The sequence below is a fragment of the Microcaecilia unicolor genome, chromosome 9 (assembly GCF_901765095.1).
Source record: "Microcaecilia unicolor chromosome 9, aMicUni1.1, whole genome shotgun sequence".
NCBI classification, from domain to species: domain Eukaryota; kingdom Metazoa; phylum Chordata; class Amphibia; order Gymnophiona; family Siphonopidae; genus Microcaecilia; species Microcaecilia unicolor.
This window is the reverse complement of record NC_044039.1, coordinates 33234918-33256715: the sequence shown is the minus strand read 5'-3', so window position 1 is coordinate 33256715 and position 21798 is coordinate 33234918. Positions and strand designations below refer to the sequence as shown.

General features: G+C 42.1%; 1 protein-coding gene across 1 annotated transcript in view; it reads left to right on the top strand.

Annotated features, from left to right (window-relative positions):
• The first annotated feature begins 335 nt into the window (after positions 1-335).
• Positions 336-21798, top strand: part of CRY1 (cryptochrome circadian regulator 1) — an 80489-nt gene continuing 59026 nt past the window's right edge. The window contains exon 1 of the mRNA XM_030214154.1: positions 336-1380. Coding sequence (XP_030070014.1) covers positions 1223-1380 — 158 coding nt within the window. The 5' untranslated portion in view covers positions 336-1222. The remainder of the gene's footprint in view (positions 1381-21798) is intronic.

Here is a 21798-nt window from a genome sequence, read left to right as displayed (position 1 = left end):
GCTCAGATTCCAACAGCCAATCACGATGGCCCTCTTCTAGAAAGGCGGTATTACACGTTCACAAACAAAACGAGCCCTTTAATTTCACGAGATACGTTCTACAGTCGTCAAAGGTGTAGGCAAACCATGCTGTGTACTAGAAAGGGACGAAAAACTTGGCCATCTCTACTCTTTCCTTCGCGCCCCCCTCCTTCTGTAAGCTTCAAAGTTGTCATTGAGGACGCGGCGGGCCCCAGCTGTAGTAAACACGTTTCAGAAACGTGAGGGCAGCTGGTCAGGTGACCGGGGCGGGAACCAATCGGGCTTCTGGAGCAGAACGCCGGGCGGTCTTCCGGTGACGTAGCCGAAGCTGTGGGACTCGGAGTCCGGGCTTCAGAAAGAATATCTCCTTCTCCGTCATTAATGACTTTGTACGCGGGGACGAGATGGTGGGAAGTGGAGATTTAATTTTCCTTCACCTCAAGGAGTGAGGGGAAAGAGGCGGCGACACAAGTTGGTGCTCGCTTCGCTCTCTCGTAGCCACAGGTCCGCGGGGCTGCCTCTGCGTTTTCTACCTGGTGAAGCTCGGTCGCGGAAGTTCGAGACCCTCAGGCTTTGCCGCGCAGGACTGTGGGTTCGGCTCGTCTTCGTTCACTCTGATGCTGCTTTTGCGAGGAGACGGGCCTTGGGGGTTTTGTTTCTCGTAGGGGAGCGAGGACCGGTCTTTTTTTTTTTTTTTTAAAGTTGTCTCGGGCTGAAGAGGTTTTTTTGCCCGCTGGGTCATAATGCGCGCCCTATTCAATACCCGAATTATCAGTACTACTACTTAACACTTCTATAGCGCTACTAGGGTTACGCAGCGCTGTACAAATTAACAAAGAGTACTCTGCAGATGATCTGATATCCGTCTAATGTGGCAATTTTATAGTGTGGGCTTCTGCCGTAGAAATTCGTTACCTGTTAGAAAACAAAAATCTCCATGTTGAATTTTGTGCACCTAGAGGAAAACAAAGTGAAGCTTTTATTTAACTGATAGTGCGAATTGGATTAGGGGATGGGGGGGTGCTGAGTGCACCTACAGTAGGTCTTTAATTTAATAGTGCTGCTTCTGGATCGAGTGATAACTTGAACAGCTATTGTTTTGAGAGAACAAGCATGAGCGTTTCCTTAACGTGATCCCTTATTGAGTGAGGTTTGCTAGATTTCCCTCGGTTAAGATATTTATTAAGAAAGTGTGCCGGTGATGGGAGTGAACGCAGTGCATTGGTTCCGGAAAGGACTGAGGCTTCACGACAACCCAGCCCTGAGAGAGTGCATTCAAGGGGCTGACACCGTGCGTTGTGTCTATATCCTCGATCCCTGGTTCGCAGGATCGTCCAATGTGGGGATCAACAGGTGGCGGTAAGGAAATTCTTTTTGATACGCATTTTACTAGTTTTTTTTTTGTTTAAATCTACTAAAATAAGTGATGTACGTCTAAGTTATGCAGGAACGCGTTTTTTGGATGGGTGCAAGGAATGTTGCTATACACAAAGGAAAAAATAATGTAAATTTAGTGATCCCCAAAACGTACCACTTTTGGTAGATGAGCAAGATGTCTCCCTTGAAAATTCTATTGCGACATCCACACAACATTCATGGGAGGCTCCAAGTAGGTCAACGCCGTCCTGGGCTCAAAATTCTTTACAGTTGCATTACTGCATTAACTCATAAGTGCTTACTCTTGAGGTACCTTTGATGCATTCCTTTTTCTCTTTTAGAAAGTGTAAATATGCTTTTAAAACTTTTTTTTAGCTTGCAGACCACATTTGGGTAAACACTTTATAGCATTATTATACTGGAAATATGTTACAAGCCACAGATGAAAATGTTCGTCGATTTTTCTGTGTTTTGTCATTATGTGTGTGGAACATGGCTTGCACTGGGCATTCCGTTTGGAAAGAGGTTGGCGTTGTAAACCCTGTGTTATGTCAGCCTTACTATTAAGAACCAATATAGAGGTTGAGAGGCAAGACAAAAATATATGGAGAAGTGGAAGGGAACTGGTGTTCAGGTATGAAAGGTTATGTGATCATCTGCCCAAACTAGCAGATAGCTAGGCAGAGTGGAATAATTGAACCCCATCAGTTACAACTTGGGGACCCTTTTACTAAACTGTGCCCCCAGTGTGGAGCTTTTCTGCACGCTGAGGCCACTTTTAGTGTAGCAGTAAAATGGCTCCATTTTCTCTATTAATGGCCTTATGCTAATTTCTCCATTAACTTATAGCCATTACTGCACCTACATAAATACAATATGAAGTGGTGGTGGGAGTGGCTGTGCTAACACTATCTAATAATTCATGACTCCCCCTGCACTGTAAAAAGGAAATTAGTATGCCTATCCAAAGTATCCAACAACTTTGATGTCAGATGTGATTAACAGGCACCTTGAGGCTTTTTCCTCCCTGTTAATCACATCTGACATCAAAGTTGTTGGATACTTTGGATAGGCCTACATAAGTACTGCCATACAGGGACAGTCCAAAGGTCCATCAAGCCCAGCATCCTGTTTCCAACAGTGGCCAATCCAGGTCACAAGTACCAGGCAAGATCCCAAAACATTTTATGGTGCTTAGGATTTTTCCCCAAGTCCATCTTAATAATAGCTTATGGACTTTTTTTTTTTTTTTTTTTAGAAAGTTATCTAAACCTTTTTAAACCCTGCTAAGCTAACTACTTTTACCACATTCTCTGGGAACAAATTCCAGAGTTTAATTACATGTTGAGTGAAATATTTTCTCTGATTTGTTTTAAATTTACTACTTTGTAGCTTCAATGCGTGCCCCCTAGTCCTAGTATTTTTGGAAAGCGTAAACAAGCAATTCATGTGTACTCGTTCTACTGCACTCATTATTTTATAGACCTCTATCATATCTCCCATCAGCCATCTTTTCTCCAAGCTGAAGAGCCCTAGCCACTTTAGCCTTTTCTCATAGGGAAGTCGTCCCATCCCCTTTATCATTTTCATCACCCTGCTCTGTACCTTTTCTAATTCCACTATATCTTTTTGAGATGTGATGACCAGAATTGTACACAGTGTTCGAGGTACGGTCGCACCATGGAGCGATAGGCATTATAATGACCTCATTTTTGTTTTCCATTCCTTTCCTAATAATACCTAACTTTCTATTTGCTTTCTTAGCCGCCACTGCACACTGCATCACGTATCTGTAGTTTAGGTTCCTTTCCCACATGCATCACTTTGCACTTGCTCACATTAAACTTCTGCTCCCAAGGTCACACCTGGTCTCCCAGTCTCATAAGTTACTTTCTGTCTTCTAGTACAGAGTTTGATTCTAATGCAGTTGGATTACTGTAACTCTTTATATTGGGATTTTGTTGAAGTTGTTAAAAAATATTCAGTTGATTCAGAATACAGCTGCTAGATTCATTTTTAAATGGAAGAAGTTTGTTCAGGTTACACCTGTGCTTATAAAATTACATTGGTTTCCAGTACCTGCAAGGATAATGTTTAAACTCAATGTTTTGTAGTTCATTTGCACCTGATTGATCTTTCTTAACTATTGCATCTTATTGGGGGAACATATCGATCAAATGATTATATTTTATTACATTTTCGGTCAGGAAGTTTGTTTTAAAAGAATCGTAGAAAATTTCTTTAAGTGGCTCAATTTTGGAAAACTTTACCATTATTCCTAAAACAACCACCTACTTATGTGGTGCTTTGAAATTATTTCTTTTTCAGAAATTTTAAAAACAAATTTAGGGTATCCTTTTACAAAGCAGTGCTACCGATTTTAGTGATGTGTTGAATGCGAAGAAGCTCATTCAATTCCCACGGGCTTCTTTGCATTCAGTGCATGATAATTGGTAGCGCCGCTTTGTAAAAGGAGCCCTGAGTGTTCTAATGTAGATCATCTTTGAGTATTGTATTCCGTTTTTAATACTGTTAGCTGCTTTGAACCAGATATTGGGATTTAGGCCTACTAGAGAATGACAAGAGGACAGAGTTTTTGTCCCCGCCCCTGCAGGCTCGGTCCTCATCTGCCTTGAACACTTATGATTTTATATTTAAATCTTATTAAAGTATGAAAAGGAAAATGTTATTGTTTTCTATTTGTGATTTATAAACAGTTGTACAGAACAACAAGCAACTAAAATAACCTGCCACCCCTCTACCCTTCCAACCCCAACAATATCTGACTTCCTAACCTACCCTGTTAAAATGTCCAGGGGGACAAAATACAACCTGATCTCTGTACCCTAGTGGAATAGACATATACCCTATGGAGCATTATTATAATTTTTTAAATCTGTGGATGAATAATAGTAATCAACAATATCAGGATTCAGTCTACTTCTCCTGTCTTCCACAGTCCTTCTCGCAATAGAAAATGGCCTCTCAGAAGATGTGCTGGTAGTAGGAATGCACAGGATCCCCTTTACAAGTTTTGACAGTTTTGGCCAGCACTTTTGCTTGGTTTTCCCCCCAAAAATGAAAACATTGTTGTCTTCATCACTCGAACGTAAATAACTGTCCAGTTCATTAGCCTTCAAAGGAGGCATTGTTCCATAAGTCACTCTTAAATCTGCATCCATTTTCATTCTCTTGGAGGGAGGCTGTTCCACAGATGTGACCGTTTCTGGGAATGTGGATTATAAAGGATCTTGAGTTGTTGATGGACTCGGGCCTTCTGTTTCGATCTGAATTTTGCTACAACTTTCTCAAATTCAGTTGCCTTTGGGTTTGCTTGTTTGTTTTTTTTAACATAATCCGGGAAGAGGATTGTAATGTCTTTCAGACATGGGTGTAAAAGGGAACCAACATTGTGTGGTGGATAAACAGGAAATAAGTGTCAATTAAATGTTGGAATGTTCCTTGATGACAGCAGCAGTGGATGAATCTGTTGCAGTAGTAGTAAGATGCTTGAGCAACTAGGCACCTGATGCAGATGGTAGAAGTCTGATCAGCAGACAAGACTCTTGTTGCAACATCAAAGGCAGCCAAAGACACAAATTGTCATTTAACAGTGCTTCATTTAAATCCAAAGGCAGCTTCTGCAGTTTTATCACTGAATTCCATTGCCAGTTGTCTAAGATGTATAAAGTTTTTTTTTTTTTTTTACATGTTGATACTAGTATTTTATAGATGCTGTTTTCATCTAGTTGGAATAGCCTGTTTTAGGCTGGTCTTAAAGAATGTCATGCTCCTTTTCCAGCGAACTTTGTGCCCGATCATTCTCTACTGTAATCTTTGGGATTGAGATCTCTCTTGTGTATATTCATTGTGTATGTCCAGAAAACCTGACTGTGTGTCCAAGGACTGGGTTAAGAACTCCTGCTGTAAAAGCACTGTTTTGATACATTTTATCTTTGTGTAAATTCTACTGTAAAAAGCACTGTTTTGATACATTTTGTCTTCGTTTGTGTAAATTCTGCTTGGATAAGATTGCTTTGAATGCTTAACTGTGACAAGATCATTTTTTTCCTTTAACCCATTAGTGCCCAATGTTCCCATATTTGTTCCCACATATAGGAACATTGAGCACTAATGGGTTAACTGAACAGTGGCTATTTGTTTGAGAGTTGTGAGAGGAGGAATATAAGACTAGCCATACTGGGTCAGACCAATAGTCCATCTAGCCCAGTATCCTGCTTCCAGCAGTGGCCAATCCAGGTCACAAGTACCTGGCAGAAACCCAATTAGTAGTAACATTCCATTCTACCAATCCCAAGGCAAGCGGTGACTTCCCCCATGTCCATCTCATTTGTATGATAACTTATTTGTGATTAAGCCATGCTTCTTTAACCCCGATTTGAATCTAAACAGATTTGTCCTAACACAGTTGTCCTAGCTTTTACCAGCTTTAACGCCGGTTCTTCTAAATATCATCAAGTTTTAATAAAAACGGCTTTTAGAGCCTTAAACATGGCATTACATATGCAGCATACTTATAATCCTCCTTCTAAAATGTAAATCATTAGATACTTCAACATGGTGCTGTAAATTAACAAAAAAAACAATCAGTTATGAAGATTTCCTAGTCACTTGTAAGCTTCCATTAGTTGTATGCTGGCATACAATAGGGACTTTGCTCATTGTAATCTCTTCATGTCTTTAGGACACATTATATTTTCAAAGCACTTAGCCTTCCAAAGTTCCATAGGTTTCTATGGAACTTTGGAAGGCTAAGTGCTTTGAAAATATGCCTCTTAGGTACCGTTTTACTAAGCTTCCGTAAGCACTAGCATGCACTTATCACAGCTGAAAATGGCTTACTGTGGGATGTGCTCAGGCATCCTGCAGTAACTTCATAATCTATGCTTGCAAACAATAAGCTAAAAATTATTTAAATTTTTTTCTTGAAGGGTGTGTCTGGGGAGGGGCAGAGAGTGGGTGTTCCCATGCTAATGAACACAGCTACATTACTGTGGATTTTTTTTTTTCAGCTGGGATTTTGTAATCTGAGAATCCCTTAATCTTATAGCATCATTTAAATTGTTAGGTAGTCCCAGAAAGAAAATATTTCTTTAGTTTAATTGTTCCATTCTAGAGACCCCTGTCCCATACACAATTTGAATGTAGGTATTTAGAACATCAGTGGTTGGCATCCAATGATCCTTTGTGTCGGATGCAGTAGAGATCTCTGATAAAAGATTTAAAAGCATATAACATAGTAGATGACAGCAGAAAAAGACCTGCACGGTCCATCCAATCTGCCCAACAAGATAAACTCATATGTGTTACTTTTTGTGTATACCTTACCTTGATTTGTATCTGCCATTTTCAGGGGAAGCTATCAGTAAGGAAAGACACTTATTCCAAACGTATTGGCAAGGGGCAAAATAGAACTAGTGTTTAGAGTGGCCAAAAAATTCCTAAAACCAACAGCCGAGTCAACTGGTCTTACCGTAGTTCCTAAGGCTTCCAACCGTTCAAAAAAGAAACTGTTCAAAAGTGAAACTATTGCATGAGCCATTTATTAGTCAAAATGACCTTTTGCAATAAAATTTCCCCACCTTAGGAGTCATTTGATTTTTTTTTTTTTTTTTTTTTTGCTGTGACTCCTTGTTCTGATTTATTTAGGCAGATCTAGAAGAAACATGACGGCAGGTAATAGCCGAAGTCCTATCCAGAGCAACCACTATCTCCTCCTTTCCCTAAGAGATCCCATGTGCCTGTCTCACGCTACCTTAAATTCAATCAGTCCTCATCTCCACCACCTCCACTGGGAGGCGATTCCACATGTCCATCACCCTTTCCATGAAAAAGTATTTCCTTAGATTACTCCTGAGCCTATAGCCTCTTAACTTCATCCTATGCCCCCTCATTCCAAAGTTTTCCTTCATTTGAAAGAAACTCGCCTCCTATACATTAATGCCACAGAGGGATTTAAACATCTTTCATCTCCTTTCTTCCAAAGGAGATACATATTGAGGTTTTTTTTTTTTTTTTTTTTTACAAAGGTGCGATAGTGTTTTTAACGTGCGCTAATCAGCGTGTGCTAGACGCTCATAGGAACATATGGGTGTCTCTAGCGTTTGACTCACGCTTATTTTTAGCGTGCACTAAAATCTCTAGCTCACCTTATTAAAAGCACTCCTGAGAGCCTTGTCTGTCCCCATACACTTTATGAAAGAGCCCACTGACCAGTTTTGTAGCCACCCTCTGGACCGACTCCATCCTGTTTATATTTTTGTGTAGATGTGGTCTCCAGAATTGCACACAGTATTGTAAATGGAGCCTCACCAGAGACTTATACAAGGGCACTATCACCTCTTTTTCCTGCTGGCCATTCCTCTCCCTATGTACCTGAGCATTCTTCTGGCGTTGACAGTCACCTTTTCTACCTGTTGAGGTGAATCAAGTCTTGCTCTTCTTTTGTACACAGAAGTTCTTCTCTCCCTATACTATACCTTTCCCTTGGGTTTTTGCAGCCTGTCGATAAAACAACTGTATTTTGGCTAGGTAGTTGTTTCTAGACACAGGTTTTCTCCCCCATAACCAATCAGGAGGCTCTGAGGCTGATTTAAGCATTTGCCAAGGGTAAAATGAACCTTTGAGGTGAACCAACGGACCTGAAAACAATCAACGAAACATCGAACTTCCGTAAATCTCTGAAGACGTATCTCTTCAACAAGGCCTACAAAGAGAACCCTTAGCTTAACTTTACTACTCCGCCAAACTACCTAGCTCAGAAAATCATCTTTCTATAACTATCTGCTTAGATCTGTCTCCCTATCTATAATCTTTTTGCATTACCCATTGTATTTGACATCCTGGAATGGTTATGCCATAACAGGTTAAGCCACATTGAGCGTGCAAATAGGTGGGATAATGTGGGATACAAATACAATAAATAAACTTTAGATCCTTCCCCAGGATACTGTTGAACAATTGACAGGACACAAAAAGAGCTGTTTTCCAGATACGTTGCAGCAAACAGTGCTGACTCTTAGCCCCCCCCCCTCCCCCCCCCAAAAAAAAAAACCCAAATACAGCCTAATTTTTAAAACTGTTTTCAAATGCTTGGCCAATAGCTAGCATTCTTTTTCATCCTTAATTATCAGAAGCACTAGTATTCTCTAGCTTGCAGTTTGTTCTTATTTAGTTGGTCATGATTTGCTAGACCTTTCTTAGGTCATACTTTTATAGTCTTCATAGTTCTGGGGATTGATATTGCTTCATTTGTTGTCTAAGTTATCTATTTTGGACAAGGGTAGGCCGATGATTTATACGGGGACACTACCAAGGATCAAACTGTAAGCTAGAAGGGATCTGTATCCTCCATTTCCACTAATCTCTGCCAGAGCAAGCCTTGTCCCCTGAGAAGAGGAAGCGGATTGTCTACTAAGAGGTGAACCAGATCTGTGTACCATTCTCTTCAAGGCCAATCTGTAGCCTTCAGAAGCACCAGAAAGGGATACTGTGCTATGCTACATACTATAGTTCCTGACCTAACAAAGGCCAGGAAGACATACATAGCAGTTACTCCTTGGGCCTCTACCGAACCAGGGTGTTTATCCCGTGTGAGGCTGACTTTTTTTCTGGTGACTGAAGAAGCAGTCCATCTTGGTATTGCTGTTCGAGGCCATAAGGTGAAAGGCAGGCTAGTCCCACGATCCAGGTGTAAGTGAAACGCAGCCTGCCCCAGCACCCACTACCCCGGATCCAGCAGGAATTGACTGAGGTAGTCTTCCTGAATGGTGCTGACAGGGCTAGCAGATTCTCCTCTGCACACCAACAAAGCTCCTTTCTCTTCTGGCCATGGCCATATGGCTTGGTTGAGCCTAAAGGCCACTTCCAGGTTATCCAGTCTTTAGACTGGACCTTGTCTAATGCGGAGCGCATCTCCACTGCCCCCAATCACACTTCATAATGCCTTCTGGGTGAGGCTTGCAGCTTAGTTTGTGGGACTCTTCCTGAGGGGTACAGTCCCCATACCTCCACTCCTCCTTGCCTGTTTACCCTGTTTGGGTGTAATCGCCCTGGGCTCCCCTGCAGATCTTAGGCATTGTTTTGTGATTTATGTTTGTTTATAAAAAGGGCTGAAATAGCCTGGAGAGAGGGGAAGAGCTCAGCTGAGGGAGCAATGTGGTTGGTGGAAACGCCAGAGCCCTGGACCTGGTTCAGGTGCAGGGCAGCATGCGCCAGCCACATGGCTGAGTGTGCCTGCTAGCAGACGCTGCAGTTTCTGCAAGACCCAGAAGATTCTGACAGCTCTGTTTGTCCCTGGGTGAGGAGGGGGGTTGCCTGCTTCTCTCTCTCTGCTCTGGTGTGCAGTTCCCACCATCTTTGGTGGCAATGGTGATCATGATTCCCTTTCTCTCTCTTGCTGATGTTTTTCTTAGCAGAAAGATTCCTCTCAGCCTCCATTGGGGCTTGAGGGTGTGTGGGGCCTTTTCATTCCCACCCACTCTGGGCCTGCCTGTGTGTGGGGGTGGGGTCCCAGTAGGGCCCCTGGCAGGCTCTGAGTTTTTCTTTTTTGATTTTCAGAGTCTGTCCCAAGTGGTCAAAGAAGCCCTGCAGGAGGAAGCTGGTCTTTTAAGGCACCAGTGGGATCTTAGGGGCCCAGATATCCTCTGCTAAGATCAGGGTGTCATGGATGCCTATCAGAACTGGGGCATCCAGGGAGGACCTGGATGTCTTCTCTGATCCTCGGTTCCGGATTTAGAGGACTCTCCCTCACAGAAAGAGGAGGAGGAGCAGTCCCATGTGATTGTCTCTTCTGTTGTGAGGATCTCTCTTGTCTTATTGATGAGGTTATGGAGATTCTCAGAATACTCATCTCCAATCTCAGACCCTTCTGAGGGGGTCTCTCTCCTTTTGGAGGGCATTACAGGGTCCCAGAAGCATTTCCCACTTCATAAGGCTCTCAACTGGATGGGGATATCAAAGGGGCCCCTACTCTTGATTGCCTTTATTTCTTTGCCCCTGAGGAAGTGGAGAAGTATCAGGTGTACCCCAAGGTGGGCACACGTTGTCATGGCTGTCCCTGTTCAGGGCGGCTCAGCTCTCTGGGAGCTCCACTAAAAGCAGGTGGAACAGCAGTTACACTTAGCCTTCTCAGTGGATCCAGTGTACACGTGGCCATCTTTGGTGGCTAAGTGGCATGTGCCATGTTGTGCTGGCTGCAGCAGCTGCTGGAGTCTGCTGAGGTTTTCTGCCTAGAATCTGTAGTGGTTGTCTTGGCAATGTTATTTCATATCTGGTCCGCCTCTGGCTTCTCGGTCAGTGTGCTCAGCCATGGTGGGCCATCGCTGGTCTTGGCTCTGCCATTGGGTTGCGGATGCTGCGCCCAAGAAGCTTCTCAGTCAACTGCCTTTCCAAGGGTGTTTACTGTTTGGGGAGGACCTGGAGAAGCTGGTGAAGGATATGGGGGAGTCTCAGCCCCTTCGTCTCACTGAGTTTGAGGCCAAAGGGTTCCTTGCGTTCTCCTGTTTACAGAGGTTGCTCCAGGGGAAATCTGGACAATGAGTGAGGTGATTCAATTGCAGATGATACAAAACTATTCAAGATTGTTAACACATGCGGACTGTGAAATATTACAGGAAGACCTTAGGAAATTCGAGGACTAGGCTCCAAATGGCAGATGAAATTTAATGTGGACAAATGCAAGGTGATGCACATTGGAAAGAATAATCCATATCATAGTTACCTGATGCTAGGGTCCACCTTGGGGGTCAGCGTTTAAGAAAAAGATATAGGTGTCATTGTAGATATGCTGAAGTCTTCTGCTCAGTGTATGGTGGCAGCCAGAAAAGCGAACAGGATGGTAGGAATTATTAGGAAAGGGATGGTGAATAAGACCGAAATACTATGCCTTTGTATCACTCCATGGTGCAACCACACCTTGAGAATTGTGTTCCGTTCTGGTTGCCGTATCTCAAAAAGGATATAGCGGAATAAGAAAAGGTTCAAAGAAGAGTGACCAAAATGATAAAGGGGATGGAACTCCTCTCGTATGAGGAAAGGCTAAAGAGGTTAGGGCTGTTCAGCTTGGAAAAGAGATGGATGAGGGGAGATATGATTGAGGTCTACAAAATCCTGAGTGGTGTAGAACTAGTAGAAGTAAGTCAATTTTCTTGTTCCAAAAGTACAAAGACTAGGGGACACTCGAGGAAGTTACATGGAAATACTTTTAAAACAAATAAGAGGAAATATTTTTTCACTCAACGAATAGTTAAGCTCTGGATCTCTTTCCCAGAGGATGTGGTAATAGCGGTTAGCATATCTGGGTTTAAAAAAAGGTTTGGACAAATTTCTGGAGGAAAAGGCCATAGTTTGCTATTGAGACAGACATGGGGAAGCAACTACTTGCCCCAGGATTGGTAGTATGTAATAATGTTGCTAATTGGATTTCTGCCAGGTACTTGTGACCTGGCTTGGCCACTGTTTGGAAAACAGGATACTGGGCTAGATGGACCATTGGTCTGACCCATTATGGCTACTCTTATGTTCAGTCATTTTAGGTCCTGCTACAGGAGCAGTTTGTCCAGGGTTTAGGGGGATAGGGGATCATGATCCTTTCACCTGCCCTGGGCCAGCAAGTGTTGCTGCTTAAGCAGCTGATGCTAGACCCTTGCTGTTTGGGGGACCCTTCCCAGGCTCAGGGGTCACACAGGGATTCTGCTCATGGGACCAAAAGGTGCAGAAATTAACTATTTGACCGGTAAGAGGTTCTTCGACTTCTGAAGGCCATGATGGAAGTGGAGGACCTCTTGAAGTTTGTCACTTGGTGACTCTGGCTCAGAATGTGTCTCCTCCCCCCCCCCCCCCCCCCCCCCCCCCCGGAAGGAGGAGCACACTCCGGTCATACAACTGTTTCAGTGGGAACAATTTTTCTGTTTTATTGATTTTGGTGGCTGAGGCCCCGGGTCTGTCCTTGGCCAAACACATGGAGGGGGATCCCATTCTAGAGGGTCTCCAAGAAATGCCTCCCCCAGCCACTAGCCGGAGTAAAAGAGCATCTGTCATACCAGCTTTGCTGCCTGCTTCCTTCATCAACTCCATGACTTTCTTCAGTTCCAAAGCTCATGAACATGGGGAAGCCTTTTTCATTGGCGAGGTTGCACTTTCTTTTCTTTTATAGTACCCTAGGGTGTTAGGAGTCTTAATAATTCAGGACTAGGTAAAAGTGTGTTACCTTTACTCCACCTTGACAGGTACTTAAAGCCCAGTACTTTACCATAATTTTGGGTAGTTCTGCATAAGTGCACTGTCTCTGACTGTTTTACTGCTGCCAATATTTCTAATAAACCAGCTTTTCTATTTTTCTTATAATATGTAAATAAAGACAAGCATTAATTTAAAACAAATATTCGAGCCTTGTGTCCTATTCTTTCAGTGTTATCTTGAATTAAGAATTTGGTTCTGTAAGAGGGAGGTTGTGACCCATCCATTCCAGAGTGCTAAATTTCTATTTTTTGTCATCTTTTTACCTTCCCTCATTGCCCGTTCTCCACCTGGGGCTGAGTAATTGTGATTAGTCCCCCCAGATGTCATGTACGACTTGGTGCGAATAACCTCCCGTTCTGTGGCTTCAGTTGTGGTGGCCGAAGATGGCTTTGGCTGTGCCGCTGGGTGACAGACTCAGCCCCCAAGAAGTGTCTGAGTCAACTTCCCTTCATGGGGCATGGATCTCATGTGCCCGTAGCAACTAATGCTTCTATGGTGAAAAAAAAGAATGCTTTGCTGTCCGTTACTAAGTTAATATGTCCTGTTACCCTAATAAGAGGAATGTGAAAGGGCTAGAGGAGAGGGTGCAGATTGCACATGGTTAAGGAGGAAAGCAGAGGGTTAAACTAGGCTGGGGGAGGAATAACGTTGCCGTATATCTCTGCCACCTACCTTCTCAAATCCCTTAAAGGGAAAGAATACTGCCAGGAGAACACGGTGAATGTTTTATCACTGGCAAGTAAGTCCTGGAGGAATTTTTCAAACCCTGCTCATGCCTATTGATTGTATAGTACTTTGCTGTGGATTGGTTGCAGGGTCCAGAGATGGGTTTGGTAGCCACTGGTTTAACATGTTTCAAACTGTTGTGAGAGTTCTTCCGTGAGTATTCCATCAAGTAAAATATTTTGAAGTTCAATAATTAATTTGCATGGAGATTGTGGTCTGCATTGATATTAATTAAGAGATTATGAACAGATATTTTCTTTTTTATTCTCCACTTTGATAGAGGGGAGGCTACTTAAAAAGATGAAATATAAATTAAATAAACTAGAACTGAATGTAATTAAGAGTTGTTTGCCATTACCTCTTTAGAAAGTTTCTCAAATAAATCTAGATTGTAGTTAAAAGTGTAGCTGTGTTGTTATAGGTTGTTAAATAGGCCAGTGTGTTAACTAGGCCAGTGTGTCAGGGAGTAGCCCAAACTCCTGGTTGCCTGAGCGATGACCTACTTTCAGTGGTTTTTGATTTGTACTGAAATTGTTTTAAAACATGCACTCTATAAGGAAGGAAACTGGTATATAACACTCGTATAAATTTTTATTCCATCAGTCTAAATGCCACAAAATATATTGCTATTCTGGTTGAGTTATATTGATAGGTCAAATGTAGTAACTTTCCCAAACAGCTGCTTCATCTTACATAAATACATAAGTATTGCCATATTGGGACAGATCAAAGGTCCATCAAGCCCAGCATCCTGTTTCCAACAGTGGCCAATCCAGGTCACAATACCTGGCAAGATCTCTAAAAAGTACAAAACATTTATTCTGCTTATTCCAATAGTGGATTTTCCCCAAGTCCAATTTAATAATGGTCTATGAACTTTTCCTTTTTTTTTTTTTAAACTCTGCTAAGCTAACCGCCTTACCACATTCTCTGGCAGTGAGTTCCAGAGTTTAATTACATGCTGAGTGAAGAACAATTTTCTCAAATTCTTTTTAAATTTACTACATTGTAGCTTCATCGCATGCCCCCTAGTCCTAGTATTTTTGGAAAGCGTAAAAAGACGCTTCACATGTACCCATTCTACTCCACTCATTATTTATAGACTTCTAGTCATATCTCCCTTCAGCCGTCTTTTCTCCAAGCTGAAGAGCCCCAGCCGCTTTAGCCTTTCCTCATTGGGAAGTCACCCCATCCTCTTTATCATTTTCGTCGCCCATCTCTGCACCTTTTCTAATTCCACTATATCTTTTCTGAGATGCGGCGACCAGAATTGAGCACAATGTTTGATGTGCGGTCGCACCGTGGAGTGATACAAATTAGGCATTATAACATCCTCATTTTTGTTTTCCATTCCTTTCCTAATAATATCTAACATTCTATTTGCTTTCTTAGCTGCCGCAGCACACTGAGCAGAAGGTTTCAACATATCATCAACGACGACACCTAGATCCCTTTCTTGGTTGTGACTCCTAATGTGGAACCCTTGCATGATGTAGCTATAATTTGGGTTCCTCTTTCCCACATGCATCACTTTGCACTTGCTCACATTAAACGTCATCTGCCATTTAGACGCCCAGTCTCGTAAGGTCCTCTAGTAATTTTTCACAATCCTCCTGCGATTAACGACTTTGAATAACTAGTTACTCCCACCTCTAGGTCGTTTATAAATATGTTAAAAAGCAGCGGCCCCAGACCAGACCCCTGGGGAACCCCACTAACTACCCTTCTCCATTGAGAATACTGACCATTTAACCCTACTCTCTGTTTTCTATCTTTTAAACCAGTTTTAATCCACAATTGGACAGTACCTCCTATCCCATGACTCTCCAATTTCCTCTGGAGTTTTCATGAGGTGCTTTGAAAAATCCAGATACACACTATCAACTGGCTCACCTTTATCCACATGTTTGTTCACCCCTTCAAAGAAATGTAATAGATTGGTGAGGCACGATTTCCCTTCACTAAATCCATGTTGACTTTGTCTCATTAATCCATTCTTTTGAATATGCTCTGTAATTTTGTTCTTTATAATTGTCTCTACCATTTTGCCCAGCACCAACATCAGACTCACCGGTCTATAATTCCCCAGATCTCCTCTGGAACCTTTTTTAAAAATCAGTGTTACATTGGCCACCCTCCAATCTTCTGATACCACGCTTGATTTTAAGGATAAATTACATATTACTAACAATAGTTTTGACAGTCATTTTTTAGTTCTATCAGTACTCTGGGATGAATATCATCTGGTTCAGGAGATTTGCTACTCTTCAATTTGTAGAACTGCCCCATTACATCCTCCAGGTTTATAGAGATTCATTCAGTTTCTCAGACTCGTCAGCTTCAAATACCATTTCTGGCACCGGTATCTCTCCCAATCTTCCTTGGTGAAGACCGAAGTAAAGAATTCATCTCTCTGCTACGGCTTTGTCTTCCCTGATTGCCCCTTTTACCCCTCGCTCATCTAGCGGTCCAACCGATTCTTTTGCCAGCTTCCTGCTTTTAATATACCTAAAAAAAAAAAAAATTTACTATGTGTTTTTGCCTCCAGCGCAATCTTTTTTTTCAAAGTCCCTCTTTATCAGCGCTTTGCATTTGACTTGACATTCCTTATGCTGTTTATTATTTCATTCAGTTTCTTCTTCCATTTTCTGATGGATTTTCTTTTAGCTCTATATCTTCCTTCACCTCACTTTTAACTATAACAGCTGTTGTTTGGTCTTCCATCCTCCTTTTTTAATACGCGGAATATATTTGGCCTGGGCTTCCAGGATGGTGTTTTTGAACAGCATCCACGCCTGATGTAAATTTTTGACCCTTGAAGCCGCTCCTCTTTTTTTTTTTTTTTTTTTTTCCCCACCGTTCTTCTAATTTTATCATAGTCTTCTTTTTTAAAGATAAACGCTAACGTATTGGATTTCCTGAGTATATTTACATGAAAGCTACTATCAAATTTGATCATATTATGATCACTGTTATCAAGTGGCCCGAGCACTGTTACCTTCCGCACCAGATCATGCGCTCCACTAAGAATTAGGTCTAGAATTTTTCCTTCTCTCAGCTCCGTGTACCAGCTGCTCCATAAAACAGTCCTTGATTTCATCAAGGAATTTTACCTTCCTAGCAATCCCCGATGTTACATTTACCCAATCAAGTCGGGGTAAGTGAAATCACCCATTATTATTGTGTTTGCCCAGTTTGTTTGTGTCCCTGATTCCTTTAACATTTCTACATCCTGACACTCCTATCACTATCCTTTTCCCCTTTACACATGAATATCAATCTATAGGGATTCTAAGATGTGTTTTGTTTCCTGCAGAATTTATAATCTATTTGATTCAAGGCTTTCCTTAACATACAATGCTACCCCTCCACCAATTTGATCCACCCTATCACTGTGATATAATTTGTACCCCGGTATGACAGTGTCCCACTGGTTATCCTTCTTCCACCAGGTCTTAGAGACGCCTATTATATCTAATTTTTCATTTAGTACAATATATTCTAACTCTCCCATCTTATTTTTTAGGCTCCTGGCATTCGCATATAGACATTTCAAAGTATGTTTGTTGTCCTATTTACATTATGCTCAGTACTTGTCAGTATTAATTTGCAATCTTTTGTCTGATTTTTATTTTTATTTAAGGACACTTGATCTACTACGGTCTCTTTTTTTGCAACCTCACTATCGGGATACCCTATCTTCCCTGTTTTGCTGATACCTTTGAAAGATACCTTATCCCGAACCAAGCAATTTTGAGTGACTGTCTGCCTTTCCCCCAGTTTCTAGTTTAAAAGCTACAGGTAGGAGTTATTTTGGTTTCTCAGCAGAAGCAAAGTTCAAAAGCTTTGTTACTCTATCAGTCATGCCAACCCCTTCATCCCTGATACAAGTGAGAAAAGCATACCAAGAATGGGCTTATGAAATTATTTTCAACCTCTGTGTCTACTTGGCTATCTGGATTCTCTTTATGGTAACCCTGTGGAAGAGAGAAGGTTGAGATGGTTTGAGTGAATCAAAATATGATGTTAAACTGTTAAGTAAAGAGGGTATTATTAGGAAAGGTATGAAAAACAGGTGTGAGGATGTTATAATGCCGTTATATCGCTCCATGGTGCGACCGCACCTTAAATATTGTGTTGAATTCTGGTTGCCGCATCTCAAGAAAGATATAGTGGAATTGGAAAAGGTGCAGCGAAGGGCGACTAAAATGATAGCGGGGATGGGACGACTTCCCTGTGAAGAAAGACTAAGGAAGCTAGGGCTTTTCAGCTTGGAGAAGAGACGGCTGAGGGGAGACATGATAGAGGTATATAAAATAATGAGTGGAGTGGAACAGGTGGATGTGAAGCGTCTGTTCACGCTTTCCAAAATACTAGGACTAGGGGGCATGCGATGAAACTACAGTGTAGTAAATTTAAAACAAATCGGAGAAAGTTTTTCTTCACCCAACGTGTAATTAAACTCTGGAACTCGTTGCCAGAGAACGTGGTGAAGGGCGGTTAGCTTGGCAGAGTTTAAAAGGGGGGTTAGATGGTTCCTAAAGGACAAGTCCATAAACCGCTACTAAATGGACTTGGGAAAAATCCACAATTCCAGGAATAACATGTATAGAATGTGTTGTACTTTTGGGAAGCTCGCCAGGTGCCCTTGGCCTGGATTGGCTGCTGTCGTGGACAGGATGCTGGGCTCGATGGACCCTTGGTCTTGTCCCAGTGTGGCTTTACTTATGTACTTAGGTGTTCTCTATTTTCATAACTTAACGTTACCTCCCCTTATTCCAAGTACTACTTTCTCTGCCCCTACAGCGGACTGTCTTTCATAATACTTTCTCACCAAAGTTCTAGACTTGACTAAGAAATTTCAGTCATCTGTCCCCTCTCCCATATACTTGACCCCATGTCAATAACATTCAACTGTACCTGGGTGCACCTCTTGGAGTACCTTTCAGCTCCAGACCTCCACTCTTTATCAGTAAACTCTCTAGTTTTAATCCACTTACTGTGAGCTGGACCCTTTCCATCTTACTGGCTGAAATGCCCTAACCCAATGGTTCCCAAACTTGATCCTGGAGACACCCCAGCCAGTCAGGTTTTCAGGATACCCACAATGAATAGTCATGCGAAATATTTGCATGTACTACTTCCACTGCATGAAAATCTTCGCTGCTGTATTTAATGAAGTTCATAAGTATAGGGATAAACACATGGTGGTTCTTGCTGTCTCCCTGAATCTTATGGATCATTCTCCTTTTATTGTCTTGGCTTCCTCTCTCGGGATTGCAGGTTCTGTTTTGTCTTGGTTCACTTCATTTCTCTCTAATCTTTCGTACACTTTTGTCACGGCCTCTTCTAGGGCTTCTCCCTGATGTTTACCTTGTGGTGGTCCACATGGCTTGGTTTGTCTCCACTTCTTTTCAATTTATTCCTTAGTCCTTTAGCTGCTACTGTTCAGTCTTCAGGTGTTTATTTCACTTTTATGTGGTTGATATTGTTTTATTTTATCCTATAAACCCTCATAATGCATCTCTTGGTCCACTCTAAGATTGCTTAAAAACTATCTCCTGACTGGTTACTGGGATCATAAACATCTATATATATATAAGAGGCAACCCCAACGTTCTGAAGCCTCCACGGAAGTTGAGGCGCCCGAGATATCCGGTGTGCCCTGGAGTGTCTGCACCGCCCTCAGCGTCAAAACGTCATGACGCGTCAAAAACGTCATGACGTCGAGGGTGGAGCTATTGACACTCGAGGGCCGAAACGGCCCACAGCGAACAAGGCAAGTAGCTTCGAGGGACCGAGGGAGGGCGAACAAGGCAAGTAGCTTCGAGGGACGGAGGGAGGGGGCCCCTTGCTAGCGCCCGTTTCATTCCGCTCAGAAACGGGCATTTTTTCCTAGTTTCTTAATAAAGCCAGAACAGTAAGCTGCTGGTTTACAGGAAGTCTCTTGCTTCTATCAATCTTTCTTCAGTTCTTTGGCTCTGCTTTTCAGCCAGTTAAGTCATTCAGATATCTTGGGATTATCCTTGACTTACAGCTGTCATTCACTTCCCAGATTTCTAATGTATGCAAAACATAAGAACATAAGCGTTGCCATACTGGGAAAGACCAAAGGTCCATCTAGCCCAGCATCCTGTTTCCAACAGTGGCGAGTCCAGGTTTATAAGTACCTGACAATATCCCAAAACAGTACAATACATCCTAGAAATAAGCAGTGGATTTTCCCCAAGTCCATCTTAATAGTGGCTTATGGAATTTTCTTTTAGGAAGTTATCCAAACCTTTTTTTAAACCCCGCTAAGCTAACTGGTTTTACCACATTCCCTGACAACACATTCAGGTTTAATTGCACATTGAATGAAGAAATACTTTCTCCAATTTGTTTTAAATTTACTACTTTGTAGCTTCATTGTGTGCCCCCTAGTCTAGTATTTTGGGCAAGAGTAAGCAAGCGATTGTCTACCTGTTCCACTCCATTCATTATTTTATAGACCTCTATCATATCTCCCCTCAGCCATGTTTCTCCAAACTGAAGAGCTCTAGTCGCTTTAGCCTTTCCTCATAGAGAAGTAGTCCCATCCCCTTTATCATTTTTGTTGCCCTTTTTTAATTCCACAATATCTTTTTTGAGATACGGTGACCAGAATTGCACACAGTATTTGAGGTGCGGTCGCATTGTGGAACAATACAAAGGCATTTCCATTCCTTTCCTAATTTCCTAATAATAAAACAGGTTTCTTTATATTATGTCATCTACTTGCAATTCATTGTTATTTCAGTTCTGATATCTTTCACTCTGCTTCTTGCCCTACTGGTTACACAGTTGGACTATTATAATGTTATTTACTTAGGTTGTACTCAAGCTTCTATCAAAAAACTAATCTGTGTACAGAATACAGCCATCCGATGATTGTTGTGCCCAACGTTTCGACCATGTCTCGCCACTACTACAAACATACCATTGGCTTCCAATTCAACAGAGTATTTTATTTAAACTTCTGGTTCTCACATTCAAATCTTATAGGCTTGGCTTACCATACTATCTCTTACTATTCCATACTCACCTGCTCGCTTTCTCTGTTCAATAAATGATCATTGCTTTCTCCTACTGGGTCCCAAACGTGTTCATTTAGAATCCACTCGTCATGCCGCTTCCCTTTTGGCTGCCCCCTTTCATTAGAACTCTCTCCCGCTTGAAATCTGTGCAGAATCCCCATTTAGGAATTTAAATCAAAATTGAAGACCTGGTTGTTCACTAATGGTTTTTCTCTAGAAAAACCTTTCAGTGCTTGATAGCTACTGTCCTTCTTTTTCCCCAGATTGGTTCCTCTCCTGCCCCCTCCCCTTTTTGTGTGTACTCCCCCCCCCCCCCCCCCATTTTTTTCTCTCTTTTCCTGTCTGAGTGTTGTTTCTTTCCTATCATATTTTGTATTTCCTTTCCTTTTCTGAAACATTTTAGCATTGTATACTGCTAGTCAGTCCTGGCAGTATAGCAAATCTTGAACTATAACTGTTTCTCAGCATCCCACCTAACTGGTCCAGATGCTTGGGTTATGCCTTCCTGCTAGCATATAGAGTCTGAAAACTAATGACTGATGACATCACAATTGAGAATCCCATGCAATTCCTTATTATTTCTCATTCTCTAGGAGAAGCAAGTTTTATCTTCTGAATCTGGGTCTTGATCTGGTAGAACTTTCCCATTGGAGTAAGTCATTTCTTAAGGGAAAAAAGTTTTAATAGGAAATAAAAAGGGCTGCTGAGAGCATTGCTGCCATTTGTTTAGGCCAAGGGGTTGCATCTGAGAGTCCCAGGTTCCTCCCCCTATATATATATATTTTTTTTTTTTGGAGGGGTGGGGGGGGGGGGAGGATACTGGTGATGTGCCTTGGTCCCTTCCACTCTTCTTTAGGGCCTGGGCTGAAGAAACAGCAGCAGACAAAATTGTCTGGAGCTATTTTAAATTCTTCTTTAAGGAAGTTTATACTCGCTATTCAGTGATGATTGCTGGGCTCTTTGAAGTAGCAGTTGGTGGAGAACACCAGTTTGGAAGAAGTGAGGAGAGCTGTGCTAGGGCTGGTGGTAAATCATTGTGCTGTTAGACTGTGTTTTCTGTGAAACTGTGTCTTACTATGGTAGCATGAGCCAGAGCAGATTCTCTCCAGTGGAGCACATTCTTCTAGGCAGTGTCATTCCTGTGGTGATTCAAAGTTTTGAGCCAACTCCAGATAGTTCGGGGACCTGGTTCTGAAAGCTGGCTCTCAGGTCCTGGCCTGAGCACTGGCTTTCACTCATCAGCTGTAGCAGCAGGCCTGATTTTTGGCGAGAGACACCACTATTTTGACTACTGTAGAGCAATTTCTGCTCAGGAAGGACCCTCTGAAGTAAATCTAATGGAGTCTCCTCTATGGGT